This window comes from Eptesicus fuscus, chromosome 11 (assembly GCF_027574615.1).
Source record: "Eptesicus fuscus isolate TK198812 chromosome 11, DD_ASM_mEF_20220401, whole genome shotgun sequence".
NCBI classification, from domain to species: domain Eukaryota; kingdom Metazoa; phylum Chordata; class Mammalia; order Chiroptera; family Vespertilionidae; genus Eptesicus; species Eptesicus fuscus.
Genome location: NC_072483.1, coordinates 62,646,320 through 62,669,270, shown reverse-complemented (window position 1 = coordinate 62,669,270; position 22,951 = coordinate 62,646,320). Strand labels below are relative to the sequence as shown.

Here is a 22,951-nt window from a genome sequence, read left to right as displayed (position 1 = left end):
CCCAGGTTGTCAGTTGTGCGCCTCCTCCGGTGGAAATTTCCCAGATGCAGAGACCTGTGGTCAGACGAGTCTGTGTGCTGTTTTCCTCTGCTAAATCTCAGACACATGACTGTATGGAAGGCTCTGGAAAGTTCCACACTAAAGAAGCCTGTTTACTTTGACTAGGACTCCCTGTAACGGAGACTGTCCCGGTGGCCTGTTTGTAAGAGCTCTCCGTTCTCAGGTCTCCTCCTAGTCGCCTGTTTTTGCCAGAGAGCTCTTCCTTGTGTTGGCTAAGGCCGCTTCTGTCCTGGCCACGCACAGAGCCCAGTCCTCACCATCCAAAGGTTCCTGGGAAGTAAATGCACAATCTGAGGACAGCCTTCTGCTTCCCGGCGCCAAATGCTCCAGGTTCCTTCCACTCTAATCCTGATGGGGTCTTAAACACCATCCCCCTTCCCGGGTGCTCCCCACTGACCAGGCCCATGGCCCCCGATGTTGGGATCAGCCTGGAGTGGAGCAGACGATTGTGGGCTGGGGAGTACTGCGCGCCCCCCCACCCTTGTCCAGGATTGGGAACTTTTCCTTCTCGCCGCCGTCAGGATTTTACCCGTGGGTTTTGGGCAGCCCCCAAACTCACTGGTGTCTGGCAAATCTCCAAATGTCATCACACATGCCACTGAGCCCTTTCCTCCAAGACCTGCACTTGAGAAGTGGGTGTGGAGGACTTAGTTTTGCGATCTTGCCTTTAAAAAAAATTGTGACAAGGTATAAATTTTACTATTTTACCCATTATTAAGTGCACAGTTTCAGTGGCATTATGTGTATTCACATTGTTGTGCAACCATCACCACCATCCATCTCCATAATTCTTTTCATCTTGTAAAATTGAAACTCTGTTAACAAAAACAATGAAATAAGAGCACCCCATTTCATTCCCGCCACCATTCTACTTTCTGTGAGTCTGACTATTCTAGGTACCTCATATAAGTGGAATCATACAGTATTTGTCCATGTTGTAGCATGTGCCAGAATTTCCTTCCTTTTTCTTTTTAAAAAATATGTTTTTATTGATTTTTAGAGAGGAAAGGAGAGGGATAGAGAGAGAGAAACATCGATGAGAGAGATACATCGATTGACTGCCTCCTGCATGCCCCCTACTGAGGATTGAGCCCGCAACCCAGGCATGTACCCTGACCAGGAATTGAACCAATGACCTCCTGGTTCATGGGTTGACGCTCAACCTACTGAGCCACACCGGCTGGGCTCTTTCCTTTTTAAAACTGAATAATATCCCACTGTAAGAACACACCACATTTTGTTTATTTAGTCATCCATCGATGGGCATTTGAATTGTTTTCACCTTTGAGTATTGTGAATAATACTGCTATGAACATGTTCGAGTCCCTGCTTTCTTTCTTTCTTTTAAAATATATTTTTACTAATTTCAGAGAGGAAGGGAGAGGGAGAAAGAGAGAGAAGCATCAATGATGAGAGAGAATCATTGATCAGCTGCCTCCTGCATGCTCTACACTGGGAACTGAACCTGCAACCCGGGGATGTGCCCTGACTGGGAATTGAACCGTGACCTCTTGGTTCATAGGTCTATGTTCAACCACTGAGCCATGCCGGCCAGGCCGAGTCCCTGCTTTCAGTACTGTTGGGTGTATACCCAGAAGTGGAATTGCTAGGTAATGTGTGCTCTTCCTTGCTCTGTTTTATCCCTGGACATCACCAGCTTGCTGAGATCTTTTGGGCCTCGCTTCTGCCCCAACTTTGTGTCACCAGCAAATTTGGTAGTTGGCACCCTTTCTAGGTTGCTCTACAACCAATAGCAAACCCACCTAACTGTATAGGCACCTATGACCTGTTTATCTTTCCGCCAGCAGCCCATCAGAGGGGCCTTGCTCACCCTGGCAGAGATAACGGGTTAGCCGTGGTTTTCTGTGGGACTAGCTTGACAATCTTGTTTCAAAAGCAAATGAACATGTGACTCAGCAATTCCACTCTTGGATATATACCTAAGGGAAATGAAAACGTATGTCTGCACAAAAATTTGTACGTGAGTGTGGTAGCAGCATTGTTCATAACAACCAAAAGTGGAAACAACTCAAATGTCTATCAACTAATGAATGGATAAATAAAGTAGGGTATATTTATACAATAGGACATTATTTAGCAATGAATAAAAAGGAATAAAGTACTGATTAACATATGCCACATCATGGATGAACCTTGAAAACATTATGCTAAATGAAAGAAACCAGATACAAAAGGTCACATATGGTATGATTCCATTTATCTGAACTGTCCAGTAAGGCAAATACATAAAGACAGAAGACAAACTAGTAGTTGCTAGGGGGTGGTGTGGGGGAGAGGGGAATGGGAATAACCATACAGATTTATTTTTGGGTGACAAAAATGTTCTGGAATTAAATAGTGACGGTGGCTGCACAATCTTGTGAATTCAAATTTAAAAAATGAATTTTATGATATACACTGAGTGGCCAGATTATTATGATCTCTGAACGCATAATAATCTGGCCACTCAGTGTATATCCTATATAATAAAAGGCTAATATACAAATTGTCCCCTCGACCAGGAGTTCGACCAGCAGGCAGGTCGGCCAACTGCCCATGTCTCCTCCCCCTGGCCAGGCTGGCCGGACCCCACCCATGCACGAATTCATGCACTGGGCCTCACACACACACACACACACACACTCACACACACACACTGAGTGGTCAGATTATTTTGCATTCAGAGATCATAATAATCTGGCCACTCAGTGTATATTATATCTCAATAAAGCCATTATTTTAAAAAGAAGTTAAAACCGAGTAAATAAGGCCCACCCCTGAATTATATTTATTGAACTGATGGCAATCATTGCTTCCTTTTTAGAGGGCTCACACACCATCCTTTGGCAATACTAGATCCTGGACTGGTCCATCTGTGATTCATATACGCTGCCCCCTTCCTGGAAACCCAGAAGAACCTTGCTCATTCCAGACCTGGAACACCTGTTTTGTCCTTAAGTGTCCTTGGAGTCACCAGCAGATCCAGGGGTCTTTCCTGCACCCAGTAGCACTTGTACTGTGATTCTCCCAGGCAAGGAGGCAGTGCTTAGTGAGAGCACAGAGCTGCTTGAGTTGGAAGATGCCAAGCAGAAGGAGGTCGCGTCAGCGAGTTCCAGAGCGGGACAGACAATGGGTGCTGTTGCATATCAGAGGAGAGAAGGGGGCAGCTCCCAGAGCTCTGGGGTATAGAAAGGCCACCGTAGAGAGTCAAGAGTGGGTGGGTGGTGTGTTCCGGGTGGGAGGATTGGCATGAGTCAGCCACTGTGGCTGGAACAGATCATGTTGAGGAGTACAGGCCTCATGTCCAGCCCGACCCCGTGGGCCTCAGAATACCTCCAGCCCACAGAGATGGGTTTCTGGTTGCCTACAGGCTGTAATTCCTGGTGGGTGGTGGTGTGGTTCCCAACAATGGTGGGTTTTTGTGTTAGGTTGGGGGAAGGGCGAGATAGAGAGTGAAGAAACCAGATTTTTTTTATTTGTTTAATTTTTTAAAGTGCTAAAATACACATAAAATTTACCATCTTAACCGTTAAGTGTACATTCACATTCTCGTGTAACCATCACCACCATCTCTCCAGAAACTTTTTCACATCCCAAACGGAAACTCTAGCCCAGAGATTTCTAACCCTTTTCATCTCATGACACACATAAACTCATTACTAAAATTCTGTGGCACACCAACAAATATTTTTTTGGCCAATCTGACAAAAAAAAAATAGGTATAACTGTCATTTACACCAGACAGTTATTGTTGTGTTGGTTGTTGTCATTTTTTTCTTTGACAATTTAAGGGAAAAGAGGTCAGTGCCCCTGATGATATATCAGGTATTGCATGTTTAAAAAATTCTTATGACACATCAGTGTGCCACTGCACACTGGTTGAAAATAGTGGCTCTAGCCCATTAAACAGTAACTCCTCATTCCCCCACTCCCTGCTAACCACTGTTCTACTTTCTATCTCTATGAATTCTAGATACCTCATATAAATGTAATTGTGCAGTATTTGTCTTTTGTATCTGGCTTATTTCAACCCTAGCATAATGTTGTCAAGGTTCATTCATGTCGCAGCATGTATCAGAATTTCATTCCTTTTTATTGCAAATAATATTCTACTGTATAAATATGCCATATCCCATTGTATGGATATACCACATTTTATTTATCCACTCATGTGTCAATGGATAGGTGGGTTGTTTCCGCCTTTTGGTGATTATGCATGGATATGTTTTTTAAAGCAAGAGAGCAAAGAGAGAACTCTGGGCAGCAGAAAATAAGATGCACTTGAAGGAAGGACGCCAGGGAGTCTGTGAGAAAATGCTGTAATAGTCCGAGTGTGTAGAGAAGGCAGGTGGAGTGGTCAGGAGAAAGCAGAGGACTGAAGGCTAAACAAAGCCCTACTGGGCTGACCTAGGCATTCTGCAATAGAGGGCAGGGCTGGGTTTGTTTCCAGGGAGAAGGATGGGGGGCTCAAGGGGCAACCAGCAGAGGTGCTGGCTCTGTGGTTAAAACTCAGACAAGAGGGCAGAGCCGGGACCCCTCTCAGCTGTCACTCACACAAAAGTGACCATTCAGAACTGGAGACTAGATGAGTGAGCTAGAGGGCAAAGCATAAAACCAGAGTGCAGTGGCCAAGCCTGATTCACAGCCTCGTGCAAGGGCAGGAAGCATAAGCAGGAGACAGAAGGATGAGAGGAGGGGTTGGTGGAAATGGGGGTAGAGAAGCCCGAGGGGAGGCTACTGGAACCTCTGGTTGCTTTCTGTGAATATAGTGAGTGCATGGGGCACATTCCTGCAGCTCGTCTGCTGTCCAGTACCAGGAGATTCAGTTGATGCTTATTGACAGAAATGGGGGGAATAAAGTTAAACAGGAATATTTTCATCGTCAAGAAACTATGGCCCACTTATGAAGATAAATCATTAAAACAAACATGTAGTACAAGATCCACTGTGAATCATAGCAGGCAGTACCCAAAGGTTTTGAGGAAGGTGGTCCCTTCTGATGCGGTGGTCCAGGTGCTGCACAGCAGGAGGTACTTGAGTCGCTTTTCAATGAGTGAGGCCAAAGAGTCACACGTTTGGGAGAGTAACTAGTGTTCTTTCGTCCTGGCTGTGCCATGCCTCATCAGTGTACTTCTTTTGACTCTGCAGGTATGATGCCGGACGGGACGGCTTCATCGACCTGATGGAGCTGAAGCTGATGATGGAGAAACTGGGGGCCCCCCAGACCCACCTGGGCCTGAAAAGCATGATCAAGGAGGTGGACGAGGACTTTGACGGCAAGCTCAGCTTCCGTGAGGTACCTGTGTCCTGCAGTCCTGAGCCCCTGGAGGGGGAGTGTCCCTGAGGGCACCCTCAAATGTACAGTCTCCTGGAGTACAAATGGCTTGGGCCTCTCCAGAGCAGTGTTTGGATATTTAATCTACAGTTCTGCTTGTAAAAACAATTTAAGGCGCCAGTGAACCTCGGTTCTGCCATGGGGAAATGCTCAGTAAGGAGATTGAAAGTCAGTGTGGCCCTGGCCAGGTAGCGCGGTTGTGTGGAACATTGTCCTGTACACCAAAAGGTGGTGGGTTCAGCCCAGCCAGTGTGGCTCAGTGGTTGAGCATCAACCTATGAACCAGGAGGTTGCAGTTTGATTCAGAGTCAGGGCACATGTTCAGGTTGTGGGCTCAATCCCCAGTAGGGGGTGTGCAGGAGTCAGCCAATTAAGGATTCTCTCTCAGCATTGATGTTTCTATCTCGCTCTCCCTCTCTTTTCCTCTCTGAAATCAATATATTATATATATATATATTTAAAGATGCCAGGCTCGATTCCCCATCAGGGCACATACTGAGTTTGCGGGTTCGATCCCCTATCGGGGCATATGTGGGAGGCAGCCTATCCATGTTTCTCTCTCACATCAATGCTCTCTCTTTCTCTCTCTCCCTTCCTCTCTTTAAAATCAATTGGGGGAAAAAAAAAAGAAGAAGAAAGTCAATGCGAATAGGTTAACTTCATTTGGGTAAAATGGTATAAGTATTGAGAAATCTGGAAGTATATTCACCAAAATATTCACAGTAGGTATTTCTGGGTACAAAGTTTTGGTGGTTATATAAGTTTATTCTGTTTTATATATTAAAACTTTTCATTTTTATAGTAAGCATTTAAAAATAGTAAAAAATAAAGAAAAGAAAAGAAAAAGTGCTCTGTCCAGGTAGCTCAGTTGGATAGAACACATCCCTAAGACTGTGGGTTCCATCCCCAGTCAGGGCACATATAAGAAGCAACCAATGAATGCATAAATAAGTGGAACAACAAATCAATCTCTCACTCTCTTTCTCGTTCTCCCTTCCGTTCTCTCTCTAAAAGGAATAGTTCTTTTGGCCTTTGAACCCTGAAATTGCAGGCAAAATTTTGTATGTGCAGATATCTTCCTAAGAGTGTGCACACAGATTCACAGGATGATCCCCTGTGGGTGAAATGGCCTTTTCTGTTTGCGGGGTGGGGAGGAGGCTCAAGGCCATTGGGTTTCTCCCAGGGTAAGGATGCAACCCTAGAAGAAAGGGAATTCCATGTCTTATATGTTTGAGGTGTTTTTGTTTTTTTTTATTGTAAGTCTAGAGTTTTATCTTAAACATGTATACAGTAAATTCAGAATTAAGGTGAAGAAAGTTATAGTGTAACAGCCAGAGGCCCCTTGGGGACTGAAGCATTCATTTTTTTATTTTTAATAAATCTTTATTGTTCAGATTATTACAGTTGTTCCTCTTTTTCCCCCATAGCTCCCCTCCACCCGGTTCCCACCCCACCCTCTGCCTTTACCCCCCGCTGCCGCGACTGTCCTCGTCCATAGGTGTACGATTTTTGTCCAGTCTCTTCCCGTACCCCTCACACCCCCTTCCCCCCGAGAACTGTCAGTCCACTCCCTTTCTATGCCCCTGATTCTATTATATTCACCAGTTTATTCTGTTCGTCCGATTTTTTTATTCACTTGATTTTTAGATTCACTTTTTGATATGTATTTGTTGTTACTTTGTTGTTCATAATTTTTATCTTTGCCTTTTTCTTCTTCTCTTCTTAAAGAATACCCTTCAGCATTTCATATAATACTGGTTTGGCGGTGATGAACTCCTTTAGCTTTTTCTTATCTGTGAAGCTCTTCATCTGACCTTCAATTCTAAATGATAGCTTTGCTGGGTAGAGTAATCTTGGTTGTAGGTTCTTGCTATTCATCACTTTGAATATTTCTTGCCACTCCCTTCTGGCCTGCATAGTTTCTGTTGAGAAATCAGCTGACAGTCATACAGGTACTCCTTTGTAGATAACTAACTGTTTTTCTCTTGCTGCTTTTAATATTCTCTCTTTGTCTTTTGCCCTTGGCATTTTAATTATGATGTGTCTTGGTGTGGTCCTCTTTGGATTCCTTTTGTTTGGGGTTCTCTGCACTTCCTGGATTTGTAAGTCTATTTCTTTCACCAGGTAGGGGACGTTTTCTGTCATTATTTCTTCAAATAGGTTTTCAATATTTTGCTCTCTCTCTCTTTCTGGCACCCCCATAATTCAGATGTTGGTACGCTTGAAGTTGTCCCAGAGGCTCCTTACACTATCTTCATATTTTTGGATTCTTTTTGCTTTTTGCTTTTCCTATTGGGTGTTTTTTGCTTCTTCATATTTCAAATCTTTGACTTGATTTTTGGGATCCTCTAGTCTTCTGTTGGATCTCTGTATATTATTCTTTATTTCAGTCAGTGTATGCTTAATTTCTAATTGGTTCTTTTTCATATCCTTGAGGGTCTCACTAAATTTCTCGGAGGTTTCTAGAAGATTCTTGAGAAACCTTATAACCGTGGTTTTGAACTCTATATCCAGTAGTTTGCTTTTCTCCATTTCTTTCATTTGTGACCTGTTTCTTTGTCTCTGCATTTTGGCTGTTTCCCTGTGTTGATAGAATGGCTTTGTGTGCTATGTGTCCTATAGGGCCCAGTGGCTCAGCCTCTCTAATTACCTGAGGTGGACACTCTTGGCGCACCCCTTTGTGGGCTGTGTGCACAGTCTTGTTGTAGTTAAGCCTTGATTGCTGTTGGTATTACTGGGAGGAATTGACCTCCAGGCCAATTGGCTGTGAGGACCAGTTGTGTCTACAGTGGGAGAACTTCTGTGCTGGAGACACCCTTATGGGGCAGGACTTGCTTCAGTGGGGCTTTGGCGCTCACTGAGTCTGCCCCCTGAGTGTGTCTCTTATGGATGTGAAGAGTTGTAATCTGGATGGTCTCACTCTGACCACTAAGTACACTTTATATGTTTGAGTTTTATTGAAAGGCCTCTAGATGTGTCAGAGTGGCCTGGAATTAGAATAACCTGGGGACAACATCCGGGCTGAAGGCTCGGGGCTTTAGCCCAGCTGATGAAGTCTATTCTCAGGCATGTCTCAACTGATCCCTCAGGGGCCGGGAATAGAGAAGATTGTCCTTCCTGGTGTTTACACTTGGTTACTAGTATTCCAGAAACAGTGGAGCGCCAGCGTCCTGCTTTCCAATGGTGACTTTGACCGAGTACTGGTCTTCTGTCCAGGCTAGATAGGGCCTTGGAGGCTCTTCCTGGGGTCTTTGCAGCTGACTGGCATCTACGAGTCCCTACCCAGCTGTGATAAAACTGACCTTGCCTCTCACTGCCCACAAATCAACTTCAGATTCTTCCATCGCTTCCTTTCCTGAACTGGTAGGTGTGGATGGAGATGGAAGATCACAGAAAACATGTGTTGGGCATAGCCTCCCCAACTAGGATAATCCGGTCCAGCCTTCATTTCAGAGCTGGGAGCTAGAGGGCCGAAAAGATCAGCATTTGCCTGAAATCAGGCCCCAGCTTATGGGTGGACCTGAGCTGCAGCCTTTATGTCACATGTGTCACTTGCCATGGTCGCCTTCCCACCTGTCCCTCCTGCTCCCTCACCTGCCGTTTGGTTCATTTATACCATGCATGTGTGGTACTGGGCACTGACTCTTTCCTACCCTGGTGCCCCTGGGGTGTAGAAGGTAAAAGCTTTTGCTTGGTGAAGCTTTGGAGGCAACACTGGGGAAAGAACTTCTGTGGCAAAGTTGTGATCTCTGGGGAACAGAAATCAAGAGAGTGTTGAGAGGTCTGTGCAAGTCACCAAGTGAGCTAACACAATCCCTGCCCTGAGTTTTACCAAAGAGCCTCCCAAATTTGCTCTTCCTGGAGTCCAGGATGCTTGGTTAGCTGCTGGAGATGCTGGTTTGGCCATTTCCCACAGATGGTGGACAGTAGAGAATTGGACATCTCCAAGGGTTCCATGGTGGGTTTTCAACCTGCCTACAGAGCTCAGTGACCTTTGCATTCACTCCTTTGTCAGTTCAGAGCCCCATGTGGTCCCACCTCTAGCAGTTATACCTCCAGAGGTATAGGCTCGCTTGCTGTTACCACACTGTGCTTATGGAGAGAGGTTTGCTGTCAGACCTCAGTCTCACACAAGCTGCAGAACTTCAGCACATTATTTTCCTCCTGTGCCTCAGTTTTTCTGTCTTAATATGGGAGTGTTAATAGCTTTTCCTCAGGACTGTTGGGAGAACCAAGTTCTCTTCCTTTGCCTGTATCAGAACTCTTAGTTGTAAGTGACAGAAAGAGAATGCCAACTAATGTAAATGAGAAAAATCAAATCACTATTGGTTCACATACCTGGGAGATGAAGAAGTAGAAATGCATTAGGCACAAGTAATCCAGGGTCATTCTCTTGACATATCTCAACATCTTGACTGTGCTTTCTTCTGTGTCCACCTCATCTTCTACTTCCACATAGGCATTGTCCCAGCACCTGCAAGATGGCTGACAGCAGCTCCCAGGTGCAGTGTCCCAGTTTAGCAACCCCAGTGAATAGAGCGCTTCTTTATATATATATATATTTTATTGATTTTTTACAGAGAGGAAAGGAGAGGGATAGAGAGGTAGAAACATCGATGAGAGAGAAACATCGACCAGCTGCCTCTTGCACACCCCCTACTGGGGATGTGCCCGCAACCAAGGTACATGCCCTTGACCAGGATCGAACCTGGGACCCTTGAGTCCGCAGGCCGACGCTCTATCCACTGAGCCAAACCGGTCTCGGCTAGAGCGCTTCTTTATCTCAGTCCATACCAGTCCTAGAGGAAGGCCTCCGATTGGCCCTACTATGAATGCATGCCCACATCCTGGGCCAATCATTGCATTCAGAGGACTGTTATTGGCTAAGGCCAGGTCAGATGCTACAGGGCACCATGGTCAACAGACTTACCATCATCACATGGGACAGGGGTTGCCAGGAAACAAAATTGCTCACGTCTTCAGTTCCTTTCTCAAAACCTGGCACTTAGTAGGTGGTTACCTTTCTTTAACTCTCCCAAGCAAGTCACACCCAAATAAAGCTCTTTGATATAAAAGGTAGGTCTCTGTTAAGTATTATTTTGCTGCTTTTCCCAAACATACAAGGAAATTGGTCTTCCTCTTAAACCTTTTCATTTCCAATTATGAAAATAATGCATGTACATTAAGGGCATTTTAGAAAATGACATACATGGAACCATTAAAAATGATGATGCAACACAGTGTTTCATGACCAGAGAACAATTGTTAACAATGTTAAAAGTAGGGACAAGTTCTACCCGGTGTGGCTCAGTGGATAAAGCATTGGCATGCAGACTGAAGGGTCCCGGTTCGATTCTGATCAAGGGCACATACCTAGGTATAGGCTTGATCCCCACCCGGGCCTGACCAATCAATGGGACATCGATGTTTCTCTCTCTCTGTCTCTCCTCCTCCCTTCCACTGAAAATATCCGCAGGTGAGGATTAACAAACAAACCAATTTTTAAAAAAGTAAGGACAAAAGCAGATTACTAAACTGTCTGTAAAATATTATTTGCATTTGTGGTTTGTGTGTGTGTTCAGACACACAGAAGAAGCATAAGGATGGACCAAAGTTAGCAGTTCTATCTCCATCCTCACCTGAGGATATATTTTTATTGATTTCAGAGAGAGAGAGGAAGGAAGGTGGAGAAAGAGAGCGAGAGGAACATTGATATGCGAGAGAAACATCGACCGGTTGCCTCCTGTAGAAGCCCCACTGGGGATCAAACCTGCAACCTAGGTATGTGCCCTCACGGGGGATTGAGCCTCAACCTTTCAGTGAGTGGGACGATGCTCCAAGCAACTGAGTCACCTGGCCGGGGCTACCCTTGAGTTTTTATATAATGACTACCCCCTTTTTGATTAAGCCAAGTTTGTTTCTGTTACTTGCAAACTACGAGCTCTAACTAACTAATATGGAGACGTGTTCGCATCTCCAACTAGAGCCATGACATTTAAAATTTCCTAAACTTATCAGAAGCATTTTATAGCTTGTATCTGAAATTGCTTTTAGCTTTGACAGATCTCTCTGTTTCTTTGTTTTCTGTTTCTCCTTCCCTCCCCCGCTCTTTGCTCATAGCTAGGACATTTTCCAATTCTCCACAACATACCAGTCTTTGTGGACTATAAATAGGAAGACAAACAAGGCTGGGCAGTTAGAGAAATTATCATTCAGGGGTTGGTGATTGTAATAAAATTAAATGAGAATGTCTGACATGCTTTTGGAAGGCTGCACATTTTCAGGTTGAGCTGGACTTTTTATCTTCTTTAACTGGCTGGGATGGGGGCCCCTAAGTAATGACAGGGCTCCTCTTGGTCATCTGCTGAGCTGGCAGAGTGAGCACACGAGGCCAGGCTGGGATCTGCTCTGGGAAAAGACCCACGAGGAATACTTTAAGCTATTCTGTAAACACAGGGGAACATTGTCATCTCCACTTCGGATGTGAGAGGCCTCCCCAGGGTCACCTGGGTTGTTGCTAGGCTCTATCTTTCCTGGGTTGCCTCCCTGGGCCCAAGGGAATGGCTGCTATGAAGAAGCTACCTGCTTTTGTGTGTGTGGTGGGGGAGGGGCTTCTGTGACTAAATGTTTTAAGGACAGGCAGGGTACGGAGGGACAAGGGGCAGATACTTCCCTCCTTCTCTCCTGGAGTGGCTCACATTTGCAGCATTGAAGTCTTTGCTGCTTCAGTCTCTTCTGGGAGAACCCGACCACAACCGTCCCCAAATCCCCCTGGCCCTCCCTTCTACTCTTGTGGACCTCACCTTCTTCAACAGGCTTGGTTTCTTTTTTGTTTTATAGCCAATATGTACGTGTTAATTTAAAAAAATAGTTAAATACATTTCTTTTATAGTACCTGAACTTGACTCTCAGACATATAAAATGAAACACCGAAGTGTCTTTATAGTCAGTGATAAAGCTGATATCATATATAGCTTTCATATAAGTATACTTAATATTTTCCAAGCCTCTGGAGCCAGTGTTTGGGCTCTGATAGTCTGCAGCAAACTGAGTCTTTGCCGGCCTCTAGTGAGAGAGTTTGAAGTTGCGGGTGGGTGAACATCGTGTTGCTACTGAGCCAACCAGTGGCCTCTGCAAAGCTGCGTGTCCCTGCACATCTTGCTTCATCCCTGAGCATCTTGCTTCATCCATAGCTTTGCATTCAGCAATGCCCATAGTGGAGTCAAGACCTCCAAAGCAAGAATTACAAAGAAAGCTTTATTAGCAATGTTTTTGGGGTAGTGGTGGTAGAGGTTAAAACTTTTTCTTTTTAATATGTTTTTATTGATTTTAGAAAGAGAGGGAGAGAGAAAAAAACACAACAGCAACATTGAGGCTGATTGGCTGCTTCCTGACAACCCCTACTGGGGATCAAGCCTGCAACCCAGGCATGTGCCCTGACTGGCAATCGAACCTGTGACCCATCCCTGCATGGGGGGATGCTCAACCAACTGAGCCACACCGGCCAGGGTGAGGAGGTTGAAACTTTGACTTAATGAAAGACACTTCCCTCTAGGAATTAAGAGTCTTGGCAGTAAAAGACACCCCCGGTGGGATTTGGAGAGCCTGTTGTAGGTGTTTTACCTCTCACTATACTTTCGGTAATGTCCTTTTCTCTTGGGAAGCCATTCTCTAGAGAAGAAGGTCATGAAAAAGAACCTGAAATTTCCCTATATTTTAGGTAGCACATGAAAACCTGGAGAAGCCTCTTTGATGAGGAATGCATAACTCATATTCTTTCCAAATGGAAAAATAAATGGTATGAGTTAGATAGCAGTTATTGACAAATGAATTCAGAAAAATTCTTTAAAGAAGAGAAGTAAAAAGCCATAAAATTGACGTGGGGGAGAAAGACAGAACGCTGGGGGACCAACCTTTTCAGCTTAGCCTATTTATTTATTTTTAAATGCATTCTACGGAGGCCTTGGCACAGGCTGGCTTTAAAGATTAACTCATTCAGGTCACATTTTGAATCTGAAAGAAGAAGATGGATTATCCAATAAATGATGTGGGGATTACTAACTAACCATTTGAAGGAAAATAAGGTTAATGATCAACGTTGCATGATAGATCAGAATAAATTTCAGAGATTAAATATTTACATGTTACAAAAAAAGGGAGTCATAAAAGCAGTAGACAAAAACATGGGTGATTGTGTCTATAACCTTGGTGGCGAGGAAGGTTTTTCTAAGCATAACACTGGTGAGAAAAAAGAAAAAGTTTGATAGATTTTATGTAAAATTTTTGAAAGTCAAAAATGACCATGAACAAAAGTGGAGAGACAGAGCTAAAGCATTTGAAACATAGCTATAAGGATTTCTTAGAAAATACTAAGAAAGGTAAGCAATCTAGTGGGGCCGAAGGGGATGGTTGTCAATCTCTCAGCGATGTTGACCTTTCCCCACAGTTCTTGCTCATCTTCCACAAGGCCGCCGCAGGGGAGCTGCAGGAGGAAAGTGGGCTGATGGCCCTGGCAAAGCTGTCTGAGATCGATGTTGCCCTGGAGGGCGTCAAAGGTGCCAAGAACTTCTTTGAAGCCAAGGTAGGTGGCTTCTTCCTGTGCAGGACAATTGCCCCCTCCCTCTACCTTGCCCAACAGGAGATGCCAGTTAGTGACTCTCTCAACTCCCTCAGGACAAGCTTAAACAGATCATGTGTGATTGCAGGAGAATGAATGAGTTTCCTCATCTGTGCAATGGGGGGATAATGGGATTACTGTGGGAATTACAAGAGTTCACATATACATGAAGTATTAAGCAAGTACCTGGCTCACTGGGAATATTTCATATGTGATATGAGCTGTTGGGACTTTCCACCACCCCAGGCAGGAGTCTGCCTCTTGTGTGGTTTTGGCTTATTTTACTAGTCTGCCCAGAGACAAATTGTCCTTGGCAACACATTTCAGCCTGCTCGGGCCCCTAAACTCGGTTATCTTCTCTGTGGTGCTGCTTGGAGAAACAGTCCATCATTTTTGTGCCAACATGTAAACTGAATCATGGTGGACTTGGTGCCTGAATTTCTACTGCCGTCATCTGATAGTCAGGGGCAGGCTGACCACTCATTGGGCCTTCAACACCAGCGTTGTGTGTCCAACCCTGAAAGTGGTTTGGTCCTTCCTTCATGACGTAGCATTGATTCAACCCAGTCCCCCTGGCAATGCCTGGCCCCACATTCAGCTCAGGAGATACCAGGGTGTAGTAGACAACACTTTTGCCCTTCCCAGGACATACACTCCGTCTAGTAAGGAAAGCAAACTCTCAGCCTAGATAGAGAGGAGGCAAGGAATAATTCTGGTGGGATGGGTCCTCCCCATTCATTGACTGAGTCAACATGTGCAGATCTCTCGTGATGCCTTGGGCTGGGGCCAAGGACTGAGACCCACCTTAGCAGGATGCTCTTTCCACTCCATGGCGGCAGCGCAGTGTGCCGAGTGCTTTTGTCCAAGACTGTATGAAGTCTCTGGGAACGTCTTATCTGGGCATTCAGACCTTTTATAACCTAGATCTGGTCCCCACTCTAGCCTCGTCCACCCCATGCATGTTTCAAACGCTGCCATGCTTTTCACGACTGGGCCTCACTACTGCTGTGTCCTCTGCCTGGAAGGCCCCATCCGAATGCCTCTTCCCAGAAAACCCTACTCATTCTTTAAGACCCATGTTAAAGAGTTGCCTCCTCTTGGCTGTTTTCCCCGACTATCCCAGTTGAGAAAGTCTGTCCTCTTCTGCGTGCCTGTGTTATGAGTGGAAGTGCTATCATAATTTATTTGTTCAAGATATTATAATTTATTTTGGACACTTTGGGCAAGTACATAAATCGACCCAACTTTTTGAGAGTGGATTGGGGCAAGCTGTTAACTTTTGATATCCTTCACCTCTAGAATTCTGCCTTTAGGAGTTTGGCCTCAGAGATACTCATGTAAATGTGCCTTCAACACCAGCATTGTGTGTCCAACCTTGTCTGTATATAAATATAAATACAGACAGGGTTTTTTTTTCTACAGCACTGTTAAGTAATAGAGAAAAATTGGAAATGACTGAAACTTCCATTACCGGGGAATTACACCCACACATTTGCACACCCTACCGCCACGGGTATGTATGGACAGATGCCGAAAATGAATTAAGCAAAAACAGTTTGTTTGAAACCCCATTTTGTAAATATTAAATACACCCTGAATAATCACATACCAAAGCATTAGTAATACTTGTGTCTGAGGGACTTTTTAAATATTTTTGTAATGTTTTATAATTATGGGTGCATTATTTTTATAACCAGGAGAAAAGATGAAAAGAATAACAATAAAATAAAAATTTTTGAATGTGTTATGTGTATGCATCTGCCTCCCCACCCAGACTCAAAGGCAGGGTAGGTATATTATCTTTGTAATTACAGTGCTGGGCATATAATGGCCCTCAATAAACATTTGCTTGAGTGACAAACGCAGGGAATCACCCCTTGAATTTAGGAGAGGGCCATAAAGGAGCTGACGTTTGTGACAGATGTTCAAAGATGAATGGAGACTCACCTTGTAATCAAGGAAGGGAAGGCGTTCCTGCCGTGGGAATGGCAGGAGCAAAGGCTCCAAGGCATGGAGGGTGAGGAGTGTCTGGAGGCTGGCCCTGGTCCACACTGGACACACTTAGACAGGGAGTCTGGGCTCCCCTAGAGGTCAGGCCTTCCTCAGCCTCCTGAGCACCAGAACCAGCTGCAGGCCAGCTTCCCAGTCCCACCCAGATCTACCCGGTTCTCCAGGGTGGGGCTCAGGAAACATGGACTTGAATGAGCTCTGCAGGTGGTTCAGGGCAGAGCCAGGCTTGGAAAGCACAGCTGCACACTTGTGTGTGTGTGTGTGTGTGTGTGTGTGTGTGTGTGTGTGTGTGTGAGGGGGGTCGTCCTCAGAGGAGCTTGAGCAGGAGCCTGACATGATCAGTGGTGGACACTATGGGGATCGGCTTGCCTGGGGCGAGGCTGGACTTGGGAAGCTTCCATAGATTCTGGAGAATCATAGGTCCAATGAAGGCAGCGACAACGGGGGACTCTCAGTATTTACAACCACTTGATGGGAGGTGGGATGTAAAATGCTGCAAGGCTTGTCGGTGATATTTTTTTTCCCATCAAGGCAGGACATCCCCCCAGCCATGGGAATAATTTAAGGAGGAAAGTTATAAGCTGGGTTTTAGAGTTTAATCTAAGTTGACTTAAGGCAAAAGGAAGGCATGCCCTTTCATTTGAAGGGCACAATGTTGGTTGCAAATAGTTTCTGGTCATGCCCTAAGAAATATCTGGGAAATTTGGAAAATATAATTTCCTAGTCCCTGTTACACCCACATATTGGCATGATAGGGCTTCTGATTCAGAAAGAACAAAAACATAACACTTCCAGGTAATATTTTCAGAGGTATCTGTCTCCAGAAACAGACCCCTGTGAAGTGTGGACAGAATTCAGAAAAAGGATATAATAACTTTACACTGAGTTGTGAGAATCTTCATTAGGCTCCAAAGGAGGTAACAGAATGAATATTAGAAAGGGACCTGGCCAGTGTGGCTCAGTGGTGGAGTGTTGGCCCATGTGCCAAAGGGTTGTGGGTTTGATTCCCTGTCAAGGGCATGTACCTGGGTTGCAGGTTCGCTCCCTGTCCCCAGTTGGGGCATGTTGGGAGGCGACCAGTCAATGTGTCTCTCTCACATCGATGTTTCTCTCTCTCGCTCTCTCTTTTTCTCTCCCCTTTCTTGCCTCCCTCCCCTCTCTAAAAATCAATGGGAAAAATAGCCTTGGGTGAGGATTAATAATAATAAAAAAAGGACTGGGATAATGTTTAAAATATTGATATCATAGGTAGATCAAATTAGAAAAATGTGGTCAGTTAGACATCTCAGAGACATTGGTGAAGTTTAACATTCATAATAACACATTTTAAAATAAAACCATCTTCTTTTTTAAAAATATTTTATAGGTTTCAGAGGAAGGGAGAAGGAGAGAGAGATAGAAACATCAATGATGAGAGAGAAACATTGATCAGCTGCCTACTGCATGCCCCACACTGGGAATCAAGCCAGCAACCCGGGCATGTGCCCTGACGGGGAATTGAATCATGAACTCCTGGTTCACAGGTCAATGCTCAAGCACTGAGCCATGCCAGCCCAGCAATAAAACAATATTCTTCTTCAACGTGATAAAAGAATATTTACTTTTTTTATAAGTATAAAAACATTCAATAAAACAGTAATATTAAATAATGTAGTTTGGGTATAGGAATAAACAAAACAGTTAGTCGAACAGGATAGACAATAATAAAGACAGATCTCCTTCATGTGGGAATTTCGTAGATGAAAAAGATCATTTTTGCCCTACCTGGTTTGGATCAGAGGTTGGAGCATCAGCCCAGGGACTGAAGGGTCCAGTATTGGATTCTGGTCCAGGGCACACACCTCAGTTGCAGGCTTGCTCCCCGGCCCTGATTGGAGTGCCTGCAGGAGGCAACTAACCGATTTGTCTCTCTCACATTTGTCTCTCTCTTTCTCCCTCCCTCCCTCCCTTCCACTCTCTCTAAAAATCAATGGGAAAAAAAAATCCCATGTGAAGATTAACAACAACAACAACAACAAAAAGCTGGATGTGAAGATAAAACCATAAAAGTATTGGAAGGAAATACAGGAAAGTGGGTTTAGAAACTTCTTAAACATGACATAAAATTCTAAAGTCAGAAAGGAAATGGCTGGAAAGCATTGATTGCATCAAAATTTAAGAATATTTGTATGGCTTAAGCTACCTTGAAGTTAAAAGACAAATAAGCCCGGCCAATGTTGCTCAGTGATTTGAGTGTCAATCCATGAACCAAGAGAGGTCACCAGTTCGATCCGGTCGGGGCACATGCCCAAGTTCCAGGCTTGATCCCTGGTGGGGTGTATGCAGGAGGCAGCCAATCGATGGTCCTCTCTCATCGATGTTTCTATCTCTCTCTCCCTCTCCTTTCCACTCTCTCTAAAATCAATAAAAACATATTTTAAAAAAAGACAAAGAACTTGGAGAAAGTAACTGAAAAATATTAACAAGGAATTAATACCTACATTATGGAAAGTAAAAAAAAAAAAAAAAAAGCTGAATAGAAAAATGAGCAAAGGATACAAATGGGTACTTCACCAAAGAGGAAATAAAAGGTGCCAGTTTGCCTATCAGATTGGCAAGTAGGGAGAAGGTTAATTATAAGCCATGGCAAGGCTGCAGGTGAAGTGAGAACCTGTGTTCTCTGATGGTGGGGTATAAATGGGAATGGTTGCTTTGGAGAGCAAGTTCGCCATCTTTATTAAATAATGTACATGCCCACTGTGTTTGCAAAGTTTACCTAATTGATGAGACACACAGAGAGAAAAAATCAGTTCTAGAATAGAGGATTTTAAGATGAGTTTACCTGATATTGTATCATTGGAGATAAATTTGATTTTTTTAAAATGGCACTGAATCCCATTCACAAATACAAACAAACAAACAAAAAAAACATGTAATATATGGAAATAAGTTTAGAATGATTTATTTAGAGAAAACAAAAAATTTTAGTGGGTAACATAAAAAACCATACTGAATAAAAACAGAGGTTTTCAGGGGGAACCTATATTGTAAAGAAATCCCTTTGCCACAGGAGAGTGATTCAGTCCCAATCAAAATCCCAGCAGGGAAGTTATTTTGTTGTTGTGGAATAAAAAGTGGGAAGCAGCCCAGATGTTGTTGCTCAGTGGTTGAGCGTAGACCTATGAACCAGGAGGTCACGGTCTAGTTCCTGGTTAGGGCACATGCCTGGGTTGTGGGCTCAATCGCCAGTGTGGGGCAGCAGGAGGCAGCTGATCAATGATTCTCTGTCATCACTGATGTTTCTATCTCTTCCTCTCCCTTGCTCTCTGAAATCAATAACAATATATTTAATAAAGAAGTAGAAGTGGGTAATAGGTGGGACATTAAACAGTATCCTGAAAAAAGAAGGGACGTGGGAAGACCCATCCACAACAGCAGAGTGACTGTCCTCGCTACTACCAGGCAAACCTGGGAAGACCACAGGGAAGGAGTCTCATGTCACGTGGCTCTAGACAACCGAGCTCTGTTCGGTGGGTGCTCCATCTCCTAGTTTCTCTTCCCCTCTCTCACTCTGTTGGTCTATTTCTGCTGTTTCACTGCAGGTCCAAGCCTTGGCCTCTGCCAGTAAGTTTGAAGCTGAGCTGAAAGCTGAGCAAGATGAGCGGAAGCGGGAGGAGGAGAAGAGGAGGATCCGCCAGGCAGCCTTCCGGGAGCTCAAGGCCACTTTTAGCACATAGTCGGGTGACCTTGACCTCTGTCTACAGCTGTGCCTCACAGATGCCCCTGGGAGAGCTGGCCAGGCATCCTCGCCCCCAACTGATTCCTCGCCCCAACCAGCCTCCTCACCCAGTCAAGCAAACTCCTTCGCCTCAGGGCAGCAGGGAGCGCTCTCACCCCCAGGTGAGAGAGACCAGCTGTTCCTTGCCTTTCTTTTCCTCCCACGTTGCTCTGCCCTTTTCTGTATCCAGCACGTGCCTCTGTTTGGCCACCTGTGGCTTTTCCTTGTTCCTCTTACTCTTCCACATCAAAGAGTGGAAACAAATTGTACAGACACTTCTTCCCTTGGTGGTCCTCAGAGGAGAGGATCCTTGGGGGCTGTGATGTTAATGTTGCCCATTTTCTTGGGTAATTCTCTGCCCCGCCCTCCCCCCCTTTGTTTCCCATCAGCTACCTTGTTCTCATTCTTAGCCTGAGCCTGCCAGTTGCCTTTGCATCCTCGTCTTTTGATGGTGGTGAAGTTTGAGGCAGGTCAAGCTGGACCATTGTCCCCTCTCCAACAGGGGGCGTTGGCATGCTGCCAAGATGACACAAAGTGGTGAAAAGATAAGTTCTGTTCCTTCCCATCACTTTTCTCCTGTCCCCTAGCATTTCCCCCAGACCCACCTTCATTCATGTCTCCCTATTTCAGCCTTTTTCCTACCCTTAAATACTGTGCTACATACTTATACTAATAAAAGAATAATTAGAAGTACTATGAATGAGTAGAAGAATTCCTGCTAACTCTGACTCTATGCAAATTATATTACAGTAGACCCCTGACATTCACAAGTGACAAATCTAGAGTCTTTTAAAATCCCAAAGGTCATGTCCACCCTCATCATGTAGAAAGTTTCCAACAGCTGCTCCAAGGCAGCGAAGCTGTTCTAAACCTCCCGCACACATTTTTCTATCTTGAGAGTTCTTGGGATTGTGTACAAATGCCAGGGGTTTGCTGTATTTTTAAAAAATAATTCCTAATGTCATATTTATTCCCTTTTGTAACTGCTGTCTTTACAATAAAGAGAACATCTGCATTTCTACCTTACAGCTGTTTCTTTTTAAATAAACTGTGCAATTAGACTTTGCCATCACATCATTGTGCTTCTAGACTTCTTTGAGTTGGGGGAGAGAGGAAGTGTTTTCTGTAGGGGCCACTTCCAGCCCAGGCTTCTGTTGGTCACCGATTCTCTGAAATCCAGTGAGAAGTGGTAACTAGAGGGTTAGTCTTCACTCCAGGGAATCTGAGCACTGAGGTTGTCTGTTGGCTGCCCTTTCCCATCCCCTCACTGAGGATTTTTTTCAGCTGCAGGTCAAACCTGTAGCTTAATCTCTCTCTTGCTTCCTAGACTCTTGAAACTCTGATGAGAGTTCAACCTTCCCATGTATAATGCCAGGGTATTTTGGGGACCTGGTAAGGACTTCTGTCCTGAGAGAATACCCTTAGCTCCCCAGTGAGAGTCATTTCTGTTTCTGCCCATGCCCAAGACCTATACAATCCTCAGGCATTTTTCTAGGTCAAGTTACCCTCCAACCTCCCCACCTGGGTTGCGGTGAACATGAAAAAGGAATGAAGAGACTTATTGTATGATATGCTTATTGGTATTTATCCAAATGAGCCAAGAACCTTTGTCCGCACAAAAACCTGCACAAAAAAATGTTTATAAGAAGCTTTCTCCATAATTGCCAAAAGTTGGAAGCAACCGAGATATTCTTCAGCCGGTGAATGGATAACAGTGTCATCACAATGGGATATTAATTCAGTGATGAAAAGAAATGTTTAATAAGAAAAAGAAATGAGCTATCAAGCCACAAAAAGATATGAAGAAAACTTAAGTGCATATTGCTAACTGAAAGAAGCCAACCCATAAAGGTTGCATCTACGTGATTCCAACTGTATGGCATTCTGGAAAAAGCAAAACTATGGAGACAGTAAAAAGATCAGTGGTTGCAGGGTGAGGGGCAGGATGAATACGTGGCACACAGAGGATTTTTAGGTAGTCAAACTATGTATGATACTGTAATAGTAGATACATTCATTGTACAGCTGTCAAAACCCATAGAATGTACAACAACAAGAGTGAATCCTTATGTAAACTATGGACTTTAGTTAATAATAATGCATCAAATATGGGCACATCAACTGTAACAAGTGTACAACACTAATGCAAGACGTTAATAATATGGAAAACTGGCCCTAACCGGTTTGGCTCAGTGGATAGAGTGTCGGCCTGTGGACTCAAGGGTCCCAGGTTCAATTCCGGTCAAGGGCATGCACCTTGGTTGCGGGCACATCCCCAGTAGGGGGTGTGCAGGAGGCAGATGATTGATGTTTCTCTCTCATGGATGTTTCTAACTCTCTCTCCCTCTCCCTTCCTCTCTGTAAAAAAAATCAATTAAAAAATATATATGAATCACTTAAAAAAATAATATGGAAAACTGGAGGGGGAGAAGGAAGAGAGGTTTATGGGAATTGGGTACTTCCTGCTAAGTTTTTCTGTAAACCTAAAACTGCTGTAAAAAAATAAAGTCTAACAATTAAAAAAAAGAAAAGGAGAAGGCAGGAATGGAGGCAACATTGTAATTACTTTCAAACATTCATTTGTTTCTCTTATAACTAGCCCCATGTGAGAGTTAAAAACTCTTGATTGCAATAACAGAAAATGTAACACAGGAGGATTTCAGACAAAAAAGGACCCATATTGGGCCATGTACTATTAACAAAGACCAGAGACAGGACTTCGTGGCCCCATCTTGGTCATGAAGTCCTGCAGATGTTCCTTTCATGCCTGTCACCTACAGTTCCCATCCTCCATCTCCATGGCCATGGCCTTCATTGGTTCTTTCCTGGGTCACTACAGGGTTGCCCTGCCCTCATGTTGCCCTGATTGTCCACCCTGCAGCTTAGAATAATTCTTATAAGCTTCAAACTGTTTCTAACACCTCCTGATTCTACCTTCCTCTTCACATGGAGTTCTCCCTCTATGCGTGTCTGTGTCCAAATTTCCCTTTTAAAATTGTTATTGATTTTTTTTTCTTAGAGAGGGAGGAAGGGGGAGAGAGAGCGAGAGAGAAACATCTATCAGTTGCCTCCCATATGTGCCCTGATCAGGAATCAAACCCTCGACTTTTCGGTGCACGGAATGATGTTCCAACCAACTAAGTCATACCCACAAGGACTATAGTTCCCTTTT

General features: G+C 44.3%; 1 protein-coding gene across 3 annotated transcripts in view; it reads left to right on the top strand.

Moving 5' to 3' along the window:
• Positions 1 to 20,794, top strand: part of EFHD1 (EF-hand domain family member D1) — a 38,162-nt gene extending 17,368 nt beyond the window's left edge. The window contains exons 2-5 of one of the 3 annotated variants that reach the window (XR_008557522.1): positions 5,209 to 5,356; positions 13,842 to 13,976; positions 19,604 to 19,901; positions 20,190 to 20,794. Coding sequence is in view for 1 of the 3 variants with exons in the window: in XM_008138407.3 (XP_008136629.2) it covers positions 5,209 to 5,356; positions 13,842 to 13,976; positions 19,604 to 19,738 (418 nt within the window). In the remaining 2 variants the exon portion in view is untranslated. Of the gene's footprint in view, positions 1 to 5,208; positions 5,357 to 13,841; positions 13,977 to 19,603 lie in introns of all 3 variants that reach the window. The other 2 variants (XR_008557521.1, XM_008138407.3) reach the window with 2 other exon arrangements.
• Positions 20,795 to 22,951: the final 2,157 nt, after the last annotated feature.